Source organism: Mirounga angustirostris, unplaced genomic scaffold (genome assembly GCF_029215605.1).
Source record: "Mirounga angustirostris isolate CCGP_5_RB_7025 unplaced genomic scaffold, mMirAng1.0.hap1 SCAF_1, whole genome shotgun sequence".
NCBI classification, from domain to species: domain Eukaryota; kingdom Metazoa; phylum Chordata; class Mammalia; order Carnivora; family Phocidae; genus Mirounga; species Mirounga angustirostris.
In genome coordinates, this window is record NW_026991709.1 from 201,515,640 (window position 1) to 201,531,904 (window position 16,265).

Here is a 16,265-nt window from a genome sequence, read left to right on the forward strand (position 1 = left end):
CGGCCAAAGTTGAGAACGACTGACCTAACCTCAACACCTACACTGATATTTCAAATTGTCCCTTTGTTTGGCATCCCCAAAGCTTTTGACACACCAGGCAACACACCATGGGAAAGAGAAGAAGGGGTTATGATTATGAAAGAGGTCAGTTCCAGGGGAATATTAGGAGATGTTCTTTCCAGGAGAAGTTGAAGATTTAAGATCTGGCTTCCTATCATTGCTTATATACGCCTTGGAAACTTCTCCAAAGTTTGTACCTTGGAGCCAGGGCCAGGACCAGTGAGTGAGGTGAGTGAAGCATTGTGTGAAGCACTTGCCTGGGGTACAAAATTTAAGGAAACACCAAAAAAATTTTAAAAATTTAAAAGTTAAAATTTTAAAAAATCTCAGTAATCATGAGAAATAATATTTGAACGTGAGATTTTTAAAAATCAAAATGAGTGCAAGAAAATCCATGAGGAACAAAGTGTCAAAAGTTAAAATAAAAACAAGATCCCCGGACAGGTGTACCAAGTTTGCTGTCCACTGGTCTCCGTTCCAAACGAAGAGCGTCTGCGGCCAATTAGCGATGCCTAACGATTCTCTGGCCCATACTGCCCCCTGCTGCTGAAAGCGGGAAGTGCTCGCTGCCTGCCCACGAGGCACCACCGTGGAGCCTCCCCACCGGGACCCTTGCTCTGGAGCAGAGAGGCATGGTGCCCTCTTGCAGGCAGGCACCCACTTCAGGAACTTTGATAAGGCCCTGGTCACCTGCATCTTGCTAAAGTATAGCTGCGTGGGGTTTAAAAAAAAAAAAAAAAAGCCCCAAACTGAGGGTGGCAAGGCCTAGATTTGAGGCTCAGCTTTGCCTCTAGGCCTGTATTAAAACAAATTGCATCAGCCTTCTGAGCCTGTTTCTGCACCTCACATGGATTTTATTACCTCTTCCCATAATTATTGGATTATATGAGGGGCTTTCTGTGACAATGCCCAGTGGACTGCCTGACAAGTACACACATAGTTCACAGTAAGCTCCCTCCCCGAGCCCACCCCATAGCCATGGAGCGAATCAAACTGTCATCAATGTATTACTGAAGGCAAAAGACTAGGGAGAAAAAGGTGCAGATGGTGGAGTGATGCCATGGCTGATGGGACAAGGAAGACTTCCCCTAGGAGGTGTCACTAGCCAGTTCATGCCACAAGCTGGCCAGGAGCCTCCTGGGGTCACCGAGCCACTTTTCCAATGTTTTATTTCAGGAAAGTTCCAGTATGGGCGGCAAGCATCACAGCGGTGGTGGAAAGCCCAAGGCCCTGGGAATCAGGCCTGGGGTAAATCCTGGCTCTGCCACTTACTAGCTGTGTGACCCTGAGGGACGTCACTTAATTTCCCTGGGTGGATAAGATTTCAATCAAACAACAAACTGAAAGTTCCTGCACTCTGGTGGGCTCAACAGGTGGTAGGGGTCATTGCTAGCCCGGAGCTCTCCGTAAGGAGTGGGAAGGAGGGGACACAGCAGTCAGGCAGTGTTTGGTCCTATTGGGCTCCTAGACCAGCCTCCAGGGTGTGCTGGGGAAGGATGGGGATGCAAATTCTCCCGCAGGTGGCCTCTGCTCTTATCCCCCACCCCTCAGCCCCCAGCAGGATTCAGATGTCAGTGCATCCCTGAAATGGATCCACACAACAGGAGGGGCTGGGGGGTGGGGGTGTCACCCCTTCCCTGGAGTTGGCGAGGGGATGCTGGATTCCCGGCACGCGCAAGTGGAGTTTACAAAAGGAAGCCTGGACAGAGGAATCAGGGTTGTGACTTCCACAATTACTGTGTCATTGTCAATTTCCCAGCTTTGATAATAGCGCTGTGCTTAGGTAAGAAAATGCCCTTGCTCTCAGTAAGTGAATACACTGCAGCATTTCAGGGTAAAGGGGAACCACGTCTGCAATTTACTGTCAAATGGTTCAGGAAAAAATAAAAGGATAAAGCAAATATGGGGAAATGTGAATGTTTGGAAGATCTGGGTGAAGGGTATCCAGGAATTCTTGCAACTTTTCTATAAGTAGGAAATTGTACGATAATAAAAAGTTTTGCAAAGAAAAAAGGCAGCAGCAGTCAGGGGTTCTCTGTCTCCCCTTATTCTTTTCTGTCCTGCTGAGAATCCGTTGGTGGTGTGAAGTGTGTGTGTCCAGCTCGGCTTCCCTCTCCTCCTCTCTCCCCCTCCTCCTCCTCCTCCCCCTCCCTGCCCCTCTCCACCTCCTCCATCGCCCCCTCCCTCTCCTCCTCTTTCTACCTTCTCCCCTCCTCCGCCCCTCCCCTCTCCCCCTTTTCCTCCCCGCCTCCTCTCTCTCCCTCCCTCTCCTCCCCTTTCCACCTCCTCCCCTCCTCCTCTCTTCTCCACCTCCTCCATTCCCCCCCGCCCTCCTCCCTCCCCTCTTTCCCTCCCTCCCCTCTTCCCCTCCCCCTCCCCTCCTCCCCTCACCTCTCCCCCCTCCCCCCTTCCCCCCCCTTCCCCTGCCCTTCCCCCTTCTCCCCTCCTCCCCCAGAGCTCTCCGCCCCGCGGGCCCAGCACAGGCGCAGCCACTCGCGGCCCAGCGGCACCAGCTTTATTTGCGCGAGCGCGGGGCGCGGGCCGAGCGGGGGTCGGGGCTGGGCGCCCCCCGCAGCCTCCCCGCCGGCCGGGCGGCTACACGATGGCGAACTGGCAGATGTAGGGCAGCTCTTCGCGGCAGCGCTTGTCGAACCACTTGCCGTTGGCCGCGCCGGCCAGGGCGGCGCAGTTCTCGGCCTTGCCGCCGTCGGGCTGCGCCGTGATCTCCGTCTCCCAGTTCTTGTAGGCGATGTGGCCGCCGGTCATGTCCACCCAGACGCCCTCGGACGCCATGTCGTTGAGGCCCAGCCAGATCTCGGCCTCGGCGCCCACGCTCTGGCGCAGGTACTCGTACAGGGCGTCGTTCTCGGAGCCCGTCTGCGGGGTGCCCAGCGTGCCCCCGCGCGAGATGCAGTCCTCGCTCGCCTCGTGGAAGGTCTTGGTCTGGGTGAAGGCCAGAAAGCACTTCCTGTGCACCTTGGTGCCCTTCAGGCAGACTGCGGGGGGCGGGGGGGAAGAGGGGGGAGAGACGGCCATCACCCCAGGTCTCCAGGGTCCCCAGCCCCAGGCCACCCCTCCAGGGCCGGGCCCACCCTCCTGCAGGCCCAGCCCCCCCACCCCGTTGCCCCCGTGATCGCTGGCCCTGGACAGCCCCCCCCAACACCGCCCAGGTTAGTGCTGTGATGGACACCGATGCAGAGCCCAGGTCCCCATGCCAAAGGTCGTGAGGCTAGCCCCTCAGCTGCAGACAGCCCCTAGCTCAAGGTCACCGCCCTTCCCTGGGTGCCACATCCAGTGCCTGGGGGATGTGCAAGTGTAGAGACAAGGTCAGCTCTGCCCAAGGCGGGGGAATTCTGAGGAACCCCATCAGCATGGGAGGCTGTGAACCTCCAGGGAATGGGCAGACATGGGGGCGGGGGACGATGGGACTGCCATGTGTCGGGGCTTTGTGCCAGGAAGTCCCCACCTCATCACCTCACCTCAGGGGGCTAGTGGCATCTGGGTTATATGGACTTTGCCCAAGCACAAAGCTTAGACTTGAGAGAGACCTTAGAGCTCGCCTGGCAATCCCCCCCTACACCTTCCACTCTACAGATGAGGAGGCTGTCCCCCAGAATGGCACTGTGCTTCTCAACTTTCCCTCTGGGGCAGATACTGTTGGTCAACCCAACCAACATCCATTCTCAACCCCCTTCTCCCTCGTCTGCCTCCACTACAGGGGCTGGAAAAGCTTCATTCTTGCATCGAAGCTACAGGTGGTCATATGATAGAGCTCTGATCAATAAGGTGGGAATGGAAGACTTCATTCTCCTGATAAATCTGGGACACCTTTTCTCCTACATCTTGCCTTGAACGCGGTCATGATGCCTGGAGCTGGGGCAGCCATCTAGGGACCATGAGGCAAAGCTTCTGAACAAAAACTTACAGCTACCCATGCTCAGACTCGCTTTTTGTTTAAGCTACTGCTAGGTGTTCTATTTACTTGAAGCCAAAACATGATAGACTCTTCCCTTCTAGAGCCCCTTCACCCTACCTGCTATGTTAAGCAGGTTGTACAAAATCATGTGTTTGTCCGCCCTTCAACAAAAATTTCCTGAGTGTTGATATGTGGCAGGCACTATGCTGGGCAAGGTGGTGGAAGAGGCAAGACAATCAAACATGGCCCCTGTGGTCCTGGGGCTTATCATATAGCGGGGGAGGCAGACATAAACCAACAAATGAATAGATCATTACAAACTGCAATAAATACGATGAAGGAAAGAACATCATCTAGTGAGAGTTAAAACTGAGGAGTCTGATTGAGACGAGGGATTAGGGAGTCCTGAGATGGCAAAGCTGGAGGTGCACAGTAGGTGGATCTTGGGGGAGCAATTCAGGCTGCCAGAAAAGCAGGTACAAAGGCCCTGTTGTGGGAAGGACAGAGTGTGGCCCTCTAGAGGGACAGAAGGCTGGCCAGTGTGCGTGCTGAAAGGAGAGACCTGGGTGCAAGGAAGTGGGTGCAGACTGCCCAGTGAGAAGGATCTGGAGGTCTCTGAGGAGGCACGAGGGGAGCAGCGGGCCCAAGGCCTGGGACATGCTGTCAGAGAAGCATCAGGTGAGAGGGTGGCTGTGAGCACAGAGAGATTTGTGGATTGCCCAAGAAGGGGCCCGGGTGACAACTAGAGAGGCAGCGTAGCAAAGCTAAGAACAAGACTGCTCCCGCCGGCTGTTAGCAAGACACTCCACGTCCTGGTGGGAAATGGAGGTGGGGTTATAGTAATAAGCTCACTGCATGGGTTTTCTGCGAAGGCTGAGTTACTGTTCATAGAGCCTTGGAGCAATGCCAGGCCTGCAGGACGCTCACACGTGTTATCTACTGCTGTTAGTCTGTATTCTCTGGGCTCCCCAGGGCAGAGTCACAAAGGAGTAGGCGAGTCTGAGACGCTATGAAAGGAACATGGTGGAGAGAGAGAGAGGGTAGGTGGTCCGGGAGGAGACCCGACCTTGTCCCCAGGCTCTGCAGCCGAGTGACGGCGTCCATCCTTGCTTGTCTGATGAGTGCGGGGCCAGGAAGACCCAAACCCACCTTTCCTCTCACCCAGCACAGACCCGGCAGGCGGCTCCCATTCAGGTCCTCATCTGTACTAACCAGCCAGATGAGCATGGGCAAGGAACAGGACCTCTCTGTGCCTCGGTTTCCCCCATTTAAAACGGGCAGGATAAACCCTGCCTCGGCATAATTAGGATGATGAAGAGTGGCAGCATCGGTAAATGTGCTGACATACAGGGAGTGAAGCTAACGGGGCCCCTTAGGGCTGTGGGGGCTGGCTGGGTGGAGGGTCCTCTGGGGGCTCCTTAGGAAGGCTCCTAACAGGTCCACACAGTGCTCCTGGGGCCACGCTTCCGGTGGGCGGTAATGCATTCTTGTGGGAGAATTTTCGTCCTTCGAGAGCATTCCCATATGCACACATGTCAGGGGATCTGCCCGAGAGGAAGCGGGCGGAGGAGGGGGCTCCCTGGACCCGGTGTCTTGGCCTACAGGGCTGGCCTGACAGCCAGGCCCCGGTACAGGCTGGAGACTACACGCGTGCTGTTGGCCTGAGCCCTTCTCTGGCCACCCCAGCCCGGGGCCCCGAGGGGCTGCCCACTGCGCTCACCCGTCTGCAGGGCCTGCTGCTCCTTCAGCAGCGCCACCTCCTGGGCCAGGTTGTCCAGCTGGCTTTTGAGCTCCTCAAACATCTTTGGGGTCACAGCATCTAGGATGGAGACAGTCACAAACACGTGAAGAAGGCAGTGAAGGATGGGGGAGGGGCAAGGACGGGGTGGGATATCACACCAGTCAGAATGGCTAAAATTAACAAGTCAGGAAACGACAGATGTTGGCGGGGATGCAGAGAAAGGGGAACCCTCCTACACTGTTGGTGGGAATGCAAGCTGGTGCAGTCACTGTGGAAAACGGTATGGAGGTTCCTCAAAAAGTTGAAAATAGAGCTACCATATGATCCAGCAATTGCACTACTGGGTATTTACCCCAAAGATACAAATGTAGTGATCCGAAGGGGTATGTGCATCCCAATGTTTATAGCAGCGATGTCCACAATAGCCAAACTATGGAAAGAGCCAAGATGTCCATCGACAGATGAATGGATAAAGAAGATGTGGTGTGTGTGTGTATATATATATATATATATATATATATAAAATGGAATATTATGCAGCCATTAAAAGGAATGAGATCTTGCCATTTGCAACGATGTGGATGGAACTGGAGGGTGTTATGCTGAGCGAAAGAAGTCAATCAGAGAAAGACATGTATCATATGACCTCACTGATATGAGGAATTCTTTTTTTTTTTTAAGATTTTATTTATTTATTTGACAGAGAGAGAGACACAGCGAGAGAGGGAACACAAGCAGGGGGAGCGGGAGAGGGAGAAACAGGCTTCCTGCTGAGCAGGGAGCCAGATGCGGGGCTTGATCCCAGGACCCTGGGATCATGACCTGAGCCGAAGGCAGACGCTTAACGACTGAGCCACCCAGGCGCCCCAAAGAATTCTTAATCTCAGGAAAACAAACTGAGGGTTGCTACAGTGGTGGGGGTGGGAGGGATGGGGTGGCTGGGTGATAGACACTGGGGAGGGTATGTGCTATGGTGAGCACTATGAATTGTGCAAGACTGTTGAATCACAGATCTGTACCCCTGAAACAAATAATGCAGTATATGTTAAGAAGAAAGAAAAAAAGAAGAAGATAGCAGGAGGGGAAAAATGAAGGGGGGGAATTGGAGGGGGAGACGAACCATGAGAGACTATGGACTCTGAAAAACAAACTGAGGGTTCTAGAGGGGAGGGGGGCGGGAGGATGGGTTAGCCTGGTGATGGGTATTAAAGAGGGCACATACTGCATGGAGCACTGGGTGTTATGCACAAGCAATGAATCATGGAACATTACATCAAAAACTAATGATGTAATGTATGGTGATTAACATAACAATAAAAATTTTAAAAAAAAAGGACTGGGTGGGATAAGCCTTTGGCTAAGTCTAGGCAAGTCCCTAGACCTCCCCATCCGGGACGACGTTCTCTCTGTCCCCGCTGACGGTAGTCTAAGTTGTTGCTTGTGATTCTCCATCTGCCGGGAAACCCATCCTTCCCTTGCCCCGACTCAAGTGAGACCCGAGTGTTTGTTGAGGGGTGTGGCTGGGGGTCCGATGGGGTTAGGATTGGCAGGGGCCGGGGGTGCACCCCCAACCACCCTCCCAGCTCCAGAGGAGAGCAAAGCAGAGCCAGATGCCCTTGAGACCTGCCAAGTTCACTCCCTCGGCCGGCGCAACAGGACACGGACCAGCAGGGCATGCGCTCCAGCCCGGGGCTGGGTGTGGCAGCACACGTCCGCGGGTGCCTGGGCCCTGAGGTCATGGGGCCCAGAAATGGGATGATAACGGCCCCACCTCAGAGGGCTCTGAAGAAGATAGAGGCTAAGAGAGAGAAAGCATGTGAACGGCGCTCAATCGACCCTGGGACCCGCGTAACGCATCTCTTCCATAGCCCCGCTTCACAAACAGGAAACCAGAGCCGGGATGAAGCAACTCGTTGGCCCAAGATCGCAGAGCCAGCAGGGGGCAGGGCTGGCCCGAACCCGGCGCACACGGCTCCGGGTTTGATCCTCCCCACCCTTGGGACAGCACAAGAGCAGAGCCCTAACGTGAGCCGTCCTGAGCCCAAAGGCCTGTTGGGAGCTGGTTCTGCGGGAGCCAGCAGGGGCAGGTGGGAAGGGTCTGTGTGTGTGTGTGTGTGTGTGTAGGTGGAGGGCTCTATGGGTGGACCCCAGTCTTACTGAAACCCCAGGGGCTTCAGGGGGAAGTGCTTCCATGGTCCATTTAGCTGTGCCTGCATGAAGTCCAAGGTCATGAGCCATGAGGTCAGAGCCTTTGTCCACCCATAAGATGCTTTTGCAGGGGAATCTCAGGAAACAAATGCGAGCAAGAAATATACTTGTATATGCAGAATTTGTGATGTAACTTATCAGATATGAGGAAAACAACACCCGGATGAGCAAGGCAAAAAAAAAAAAAGGGAGGGTTTAGGGCTGGCAAACTAGCCTGGTGGGGTTATGTGTGCCTCCTGCTGGGCCTCTGCCTAGGCAAGTTCATGGCAGCTCTGTACCAGTCACATGATATACCAGCACAGGGTGCCAGGTGAGGTTGTGCAAGTTGCATACTGCACAAAGGCACTCAGCTGAGGGGACTAGTGGGGGCTCATGTCTAGTCCCTAAGCCTTGCCCTGGCTATGCTGGGTCAGACCAGAGAAAGGGGTGCCTTTCTACAATTTGGCAGCTCAGAGGGGTACCTTTGTAATTTGCACCAAGGTGCCCATGTGTGCAAGGGGCCTTGTCAAGGAGGAAGGCACCAACAGTGCTCCACCCGAGGAAGGTGTAGGAGTAGGGAATGTCTACAGCTCTGGGCAAGGAGTCAGGAGGCCCTGTGCTACCCCTTTCTGTGTCTGAGCCTCAGATTCCTGATGCATGTGATTGAAATGGACGCCCTCCAGGTTCCCCAGTTCCTGTTCTGAGGGCCTGTGACCCCCTGTGCGGCCACCCTGCCCACCTGAGCTTCCCTGCCAGGTGCGGCCACATGACCACTAGAGCTCCAGCCACTTGAGCCTTCCCCACGTGCCTCACCTCTGGCTGAGCCCTATACAGCCGGCTAGGGATATACCTGCCACCAGGAGCAGGTGAGCTCCCATAAGCACCCAGAGCTCTCCCCTGACCCTGGAGGCCAGGGTGGGGGCTTGGCACACAAGCTGTCCTCTATTCCCTTTGCCAACCTCACCTATCTGTCCACCCCCCCACCCCCATGCCGGCCACTATGTAGCCCCTCCTCTGGACTCGCTCCCCCACTTTTGTGCACGGGGCCTACAACTAGATTATTCCTGGGATTCTCAATCCTGGTGGCTCCTTGGAATCACTGGAGATTTGTGGAAAAAGCAGATGCTTCCCCATCCCCTGACCCCTGGATCCGGCATTTCCAGTGGTGGGGCCCTGGCTCCTGGATCGTAACGGATTCCTGAGGTGGTGCTGGTGCCCAAGTGAGAACCACCGAGGTTCCTGGGCCGATCCGCACCTTACAAGCAGGGTGGTGACCCTTCGCTAGGATGCTCAGCACATATATTGGCCCCTCAGTGGAGAAGCGCTCTGGAAGCATTTGCTGTGGATACGGACAGCAGGTGGAAGGAAGAAAAACCATGTGAGTCAGAGCACACTGAAGCAGGTTCCCACGAGAGGCCAGGGCTGGACAGAACGTTCCACCGGTGTCGTCAGCTGTTCCACAGGCCTCCGGGGTCCGGAGCCTCCAGGGGCCACCTCCATGCAGACCCCCTGGGGCCAGGTTCAAGTGTGACAGCCGGAGAGGGCCAAGTCACCATCTGGTCTGACCTTCTCCTTTTTCACATGATTACATGATTTGCATGATTAAATAAATACTAAATCTCTGGCAGTTGAGACATTAGCAACTATTTTCCATATTTAAAAATTCTATAATTTGCCTTTGGAACTGTGTCTCCTCTACCAAGAACATCACTAGGTGGCAATTTTAGCTAATGCTCGTGGACTCAATCGCACATGATATTGACTCTTCTCTTTCTCATGAAAATTTTGCAGAAGTAATATCTGCATGTACCTTTTTAGAAACCCAAACAGTTCAAAACATTACAGTCTCCTTTCCGACTGAGATTGCCTTCAGCTCCCCAGTTTTTCTTCCCAGAGGTCATCACTATCTCTAAACCTTGTGGATCCTTCCAGAAAAATCCGATGCATGTAAAAGGAAATGTCTATTTGTATATAAACCAGCTTTTCAAAATAAATGTCAACAGGGTATCCATTCTGTTTTGAACTTCCTGTTAACTTTATAAACTAAAACTTGGAAGTCATTATTTGTCACCCACACATCTGCTCTGTTCTCTGTCACAGCGCTGGGGGTCTCCACTGTCCTGAGGTGCCGTCCACACTCCGCTAGTCTGTGGCCAACAGGCAGCTGTCTGTTTACAGAGGAGGCTCAGAGAGTGGCCTGAGGACGGCCCACGCCCCCTCGCCTTGCCTCTTCCAGGCTCTTGGCTCTGGCCTCGCCTTTCTCTGCCTAAACCACATTCTCATCCCCTGGAACTCTCTCGCGGAGCCTCGAAGCCCTGTGGGGGTGACAGCCCAGTTCATTGCCATGGAATTTCGCTAATGTTGTCTCAACACAGCCTGGGGTGACCTCACCACCGGCAGGGCTCCAAGGGCAGGCCCTGCTGCGGCCAAGGTGACCCAAGGACACCCCAAACCCAGAGGCAACAGAGTGAGCGCAAACCCTTTGGCTTCTGACATCTAAGTGTGGGTTCCCAATTTTTGTTTTCTCAAGGCCGCTTACGCTATGTAACTGGGTCCTTTTCTCCCCCCTATGCATTAAGTATATTGTAGGTGCCAGGCGCTGGGCTATGTAGCATTAAATCCTAAGCAGACGCCTTTCGGCAAATGCCACTATCCCCATTTTATAGTGGAGTAACCCCAGGTTTGGAGATTACGAAGCAGAGCCCATTGGCATTGCCAAACCCAAGGTTTGATTTCTTTAACATATTTGGGGGGTGGAAATGGGGGGAGTGGGTGTCAGTTTAGATGATCTGGAAAGTTCTTTCCCAATCTGAGAGTCGGTGATCCTTAAGATTCTGACAACCGCCCCTGATACTGGAGAACTCTCCCAGGCTCCAGGGGTATTTCACGAAAGTTCCCTGGACTTATCAAGAAGGAAAATGAAGGGAAGGAGCATCAGAAGCCATAAAGGACAGGGTGCCCAGCTCCCTGGAAGATGGGGAGGAGCCCTGCCCCCCTCCTTACCTTTCTTGACATTTGCAGCCTTCTTGACCTTGGGGGTTGGCTCCTCAGTGGTGACCTGGGTCAGGAGCGAGAAGAGGCAGAGGAGCAGGTAGGCCCCCCAAAGCTCCATGCTGCTGCCTGCTGTGGCCTGGGTCGGAGAGCCGTGGCAGCCACCGCCCGGCCTGCACGTCTTAAGGCAGCGGCCACGGGGACCTCTGTCCAGGAAACCCTCCCAGACGGGGCTGCCGGGCTTGCCAAAAAAAAAAAAAAAAAAAAGCCTGCAAAGGAGGAAAGCCTGGGAGGGCCTGGCTGCCCAGGGAACACCCACCCAGCATTCTGGCCCTGCCTTCTAAAGCAGAATCACTGTTTTCTAGAACTCTGAAAAATATACGGTAGTTGTCCGAGCACACATCCGTTGAGCAGGTACGTTGGGCAGGTGCAGAGGTGTGCCCTTCCCCGGCCTTAGCTCATGGAGGCCTCACACCAGCAACGTGAGGGAAGCGCTGTCATCTCCCCATTTTACGTTTCAGGAAACTGAGGCTCAGGGACTGGCCCCAGCTACCCAGGGGCAGCACTGGTATTTGAACCCAAGTGGGGCGACTCCAAAACAGGTACACTCCGAGGCCTCTCTACAGCCTGACCTAGGGCTCGCTGCCTGATTGCCTAGAATGTTTGTTACGTTGATTTTGTGGTTCCGTTCTCTATACACTTGGTTCCTCTTTGGGTAAAAATACCAAGCAATCCTCTCCTTGCTTCACGTTGCTTTCTCCACCATCCTATCCTGAAGCAGAGGTGACCACAGTGGGAGAGGGGCGAGCCACCGTACCCCAGAGTGGAATCAAAGGTGGAGTGGGGAGCAAAGACTGTCCTGGCCCAGCAGCGTGGAGGGGAGCATCCCGGGGGGCGCAGAGGCCCCACATGGAGCTTTGGGGTCCAAGCAAGGAGAGGAGATCCTGCATGGGAAGTTGGGCAGGGGGTAGCTGGGATAAGAGGTAGGTAACATACAGGGCACCACCCATCAAATAAGCAAATCTGTTACAGACCACGGGAGCCATATTTCTCATCATCCGAGAAGGGAGGGACAAATATGGAGAGAGAGAAAGCTAGAACGAATCCTATGCTGGAAAATAACAATTAGAGGGGTGCCTGGGTGGCTCAGTTGGTTAAGCGACTGCCTTCGGCTCAGGTCATGATCCTGGAGTCCTGGGATCGAGTCCCGCATCGGGCTCCCTGCTCGGCAGGGAGTCTGCTTCTCCCTCTGACCCTCCTCCCTCTCATGCTCTCTGTCTCTCATTCTCTCTCTCTCAAATAAATAAATAAAATCTTTAAAAAAAAAAAAGAAAAAAGAAAATAACAATTAGAGCCATCGCTGTGGGACTGTGGACTTCAACACATAAAGATGAACCTGTGCATTTAGATGGAAATGTGCACGTCCGTTCCCTAGCTGTCACTTCGAGGGCCATGGAGCAGCAACCCCTCCAAGGCCCCCAGCACCCCTAGCCTCCAGGGACTGGCTTCTCAACCCAGCTTCCCGTGAAACGGAACCAGAGCGCCTGGGTGAGAGGCCTGATTCCAGGGCCCGGACAGGGAAAGTTGAAAATGAACAGCTTGTTTTGCCAGAGAGCAGGCAAGTGCTCAAGGGATGATGGGGACAAGCCAGGAGCACACGGGGCCAGCTTGAGGGAGCTCCCAGGGGCCAACAGTGAGCAGCAATGCAGGAGGGAACCTGGAGCACGCACAGATGTTAAGTAAGTGGACACGCTGATAATCTGACGAGGAACGAGGTATTTTCAGAGATGCAGATTACTTGTCCACAAAACACTTTTCCCTTACAAAGAGAAAAAAGAGTAACCTCGCGGGGAAGAAGACTGGCAGACACTACTTCATCAAGTGACCCAAGTAAGCACCCCGGATGGCGGGCAGGTGGAAAGCCTGCAGTCCCTGAGCTCCCGATGGGAACGCATCACCATGTCCATCCATCCATCCATCTGTCTGTCCGTGTGTCCGTGAGATTCCTGCCAAAGAAAGGTCGCACAGACCTGACTGAGCAGCTGGTGCCTTGCTCACAAATGCTTCGGGGGACCAATGCTCTTGACACGGGAACCGCCAATTTTCCATGAGCCTAAGATTGTTCACAAAGAAAATACAGTACTCTGTAACTCGGGCTTCTCTTCCAGGGAGCCCACCGTCGAGCCCACCGTAGGATTTAGGGGGGAATCTGTCTGCACCCGGGCTGGGCTGGCCTGGGGCACTGTGGTCGCCAAGGGTGGGAGCTGGGTCAGGAACAAGCACCCCTCCTCCCCCGCCCAGCCCTTTAGGGCTCCTGGGCTCCACCTCTCCCATTCTCAGAGTGGGAGAGGGTCTTACAGGGGCCACTGGGCCCCCGGGGAGACAGCTTGGGGCTGAAGAGCTTCCTGGAGCCCTGGGTGGGGAGTACACGGCAAGAAAAAACATGCTGATCTGTTTTCTTTTACTAACTCCTTTGCTTTCCCCGTTTTCTCACCTTGGCCGTTGGGCGGCAGGGAAATGGAAGGAGTTTGTTTCAACTCTGGGGCGGCCAGAGGTACCATGTTCTCCATGGGCCTGATTGCAGAGGCCCTGGCCTACATGTACTGGGGAGGAGGTCCCAGGAAGGCTCTGCTGTGGCCATTCTGCTCTGGGTCTTGTCACACGGGAGCCACACAGGAGCCATGCGGTGTCAGGACACACCTGGACCTGTTAGGGTCCCCATTAGTCTCTCATTCACTGGCAGGGTGCCTGGGCCCCCGGGGGATCAACATGAGGGGCCCACTGTGCCATTGGGGCACCTAATGCGGTGGGGCAGGGGCAGGAAGGAAGGGGGCCCCCAGCTGAGGAAGGGCCACAGAAGGGCGGCCACGAAGAGGAAGGGAGGGGAGGGGAGGGGAAGGGAGGGGAAGGGAGGGGAGGGGAGGAAGGAATGTGGCCAGTGCTCCTGGTGGAGGGAACACTACACCTTCTGGATCCTGAACATGAATGGGGGTGGAGGCGGGAAAGAAAGAAAGCTGGAGAGGTAGACAGGGCACATCTCAAAGGGCTGCTTGAGCCACCTTAAAACACTCTGGACGGGCGCCTGGGTGGCTCAGATGGTTAAGCGTCTGCCTTCGGCTCAGGTCATGATCTCAAGGTCCTGGGATCGAGTCCCGCATCGGGCTCCCTGCTCCTTGGGAGGCTGCTTCTCCCTCTGCCTCTCTCTGTCTCTAATGAATAAATAAATAAAATCTTTAAAAAAAAAAAAAAAAAAACACTCTGGACACAGACCAGAGGGAAAGGAGGCCAGAAAAGAACCAAGCTGGAAGGGCTGTGATCAGATGCCCCTGTGGAGACAGCTGAGTGGGGCTGGACTGGGGGGCCCCGGGAGGTACCAGGGACACGTGAAGCATCTGTCCCACATGAGCCCCCAAGCAAGGCAGGATCACACCTTCACTGGGGGAGTGTGACTCTTTCCTACTTAACCTGGCAAGTGAGCTCTCTGTTCTCCAGGAAGGAGGCTTTCGTAGAGAGCTTTCTAGAAAGCAGTGAGCAGTGTCTGGGTTTTCCACCCTGCAGCTTCTCACAGGTGTGTGCGTGTGTGCGTGCTCTACACAGAGATCCTCTCCAGGCAACTAGGGGTCACCCATGCTGTTAAAATGACTTATGGGGGGGCACCTGGGTGGCTCGGTTGGTTAAGCGTCGCCTTCGGCTCAGATCCTGATCCCAGGGTCCTGGGATCAAGTCCCACATGGGGCTCTCTGCTCAGCAGGGAAGCTGCTTCTCCCTCTGCCTGCCACTCCCCCTGCTTGTGTGCTCTCTCATACTCTCTCTCTTCTCTGACAAATAAATAAATTCTTTTAAAAAAATGATATGTAAAATCACGGTGGGGAATTGTCTTTTGGCTTGGGGCCTCCTCAGGTTTAGACTTGGCACGTCTCCCAAGGAGGGTCTACACAGCCCTGGGGGGTTACACCAACGGCCCTGAGAGAAGACAAGTTCATCACACACTTTAAACTTGCACCCATCACCAGCACCCTCAGGATGATGTTTTAAAAGGGAGTCCTGTCTTGTGAATAGCATTTGCCCTGTATCGTATTTCTTTGTGTTAAAAGTGCAATTTCATTAAAGGTAAACATTTAAAATACGTCACTATTTTGGGGGCACCTGGGTGGCTCAGTCGGTTGGGCGTCCGACTCTTGGTTTGGGCTCAGGTCATGATCTCAAGGTTGCAGGATGAAGCCTCCTGTTGAGTTGGGCTCTGTGCTCATTGGGGAATCTGCTTGAGATTCTCTCTCTCTCTCTACCTCTGCCCCTCTCCCCTGCTCATGTTCTCCCTCTTTCTCTCTCTCCCTCTCTAAAATAAATAAATAAATCTTAAAGTCTCTAATATATCATTATTTTTGTGACCCTATTTTGGCATTTCCTCATTTTTTTAAAAAGATTTTATTTATTTGAGAGAGAGAGAGAGAGAGACAGCGAGAGAGGGAACACAGGCAGGGGGAGTGGGAGAGGGAGAAGCAGGCTTCCTGCGTAGCAGGGAGCCCGATGCGGGGCTCGATCCCAGGACCCTGGGATCATGACCTGAGCCGAAGGCAGACGCTTAACGACTGAGCCACCCAGGCGCCCCCATTTCCTCATTTTTTAGTGGCTTTGGTAGGCCTCGAAGAATGCGTGTGGCCCACTGACTCTCGGCCTCTCGGTTAAAAAGCAGGTTGGAAGCTGCAGTCGGGTATAACCACCCCTCAACATGGGATGCTCCTTTTCTTTGACCCTCTCCGCCGTCCCCCCACCCCGTGCTTGCTTAAACCCCTCCGGGGACGAGCAGCTCATCACTCCGCAAAGCAGCTGGCTCCATCGTTAGAGTCTCGGCCTGTTGCCAAGTTCCCCGGCAGCAGGGCAGGGGGCCATCCGGGAAGAGGCCGGCAGACATCTGAAATTGGCCATTGTGATCCCTTTCTGTGTTCCTTTCTCCTTTTTCTCCCACATTCCTCTACAATATGGCTCCTGGACCGTTTTTAACCTTCTGGAAAATCACCTTTAGATAGAAGTCTGCTTGTGACTGACGGTCCTCATTGTGGTGCAGCTCCCAGAACGAAACATGTTCTCGAGGGGCCTGCCTGTGGTCAGATGCTCACCCTTCAAAAAGACGCACATTCGTGGGCTCTTTGTAGCCACCATGCCAATGCTGAGCTCACAGCCATTAAGCATCCGGCTCCCCTTTATCCACCACCCACTGTCCCTGGCCAGGAGGGGACCGCCATTGTGGTCGCCTGCAATGCATTCGCTCACAGCCCTGGTGGCATCTACGGATTTTCTCCTCCCGGAATAGTCTTGTGAATAGCATTGCCCTGCATCGTATTTCTGTGTGTTAAAAGTGCAATTTCATTA

The 16,265-nt window shown here is 54.1% G+C and overlaps 1 protein-coding gene across 1 annotated transcript; it reads right to left on the bottom strand.

The window, feature by feature from the left end:
- Nucleotides 1–2,560: 2,560 nt before the first annotated feature.
- On the bottom strand, nt 2,561–11,136 carry CLEC3B (C-type lectin domain family 3 member B). The gene is made up of 3 exons (XM_064597058.1): nt 10,908–11,136; nt 5,697–5,795; nt 2,561–3,056 (listed from the first exon to the last, which is right to left on the bottom strand). The coding sequence occupies exons 1-3, from the start codon at nt 11,014–11,016 to the stop codon at nt 2,656–2,658; spliced, it is 609 nt and encodes a 202-aa protein (XP_064453128.1). The 5' UTR covers nt 11,017–11,136; the 3' UTR covers nt 2,561–2,655.
- Nucleotides 11,137–16,265: the final 5,129 nt, after the last annotated feature.

Bases quoted from the DNA above. Each gene is read 5' to 3' on its own strand.
- CLEC3B (XM_064597058.1), bottom strand. From the start codon at position 11,016: ATGGAGCTTTGGGGGGCCTACCTGCTCCTCTGCCTCTTCTCGCTCCTG. The intron at 5,796-10,907 runs GTAAGGAGGGGG...TCTCCATCCTAG, and splicing joins GGCTGCAAATGTCAAGAAAG to ATGCTGTGACCCCAAAGATG. The intron at 3,057-5,696 runs GTGAGCGCAGTG...CGCCCCCCGCAG, and splicing joins GCAGCAGGCCCTGCAGACGG to TCTGCCTGAAGGGCACCAAG.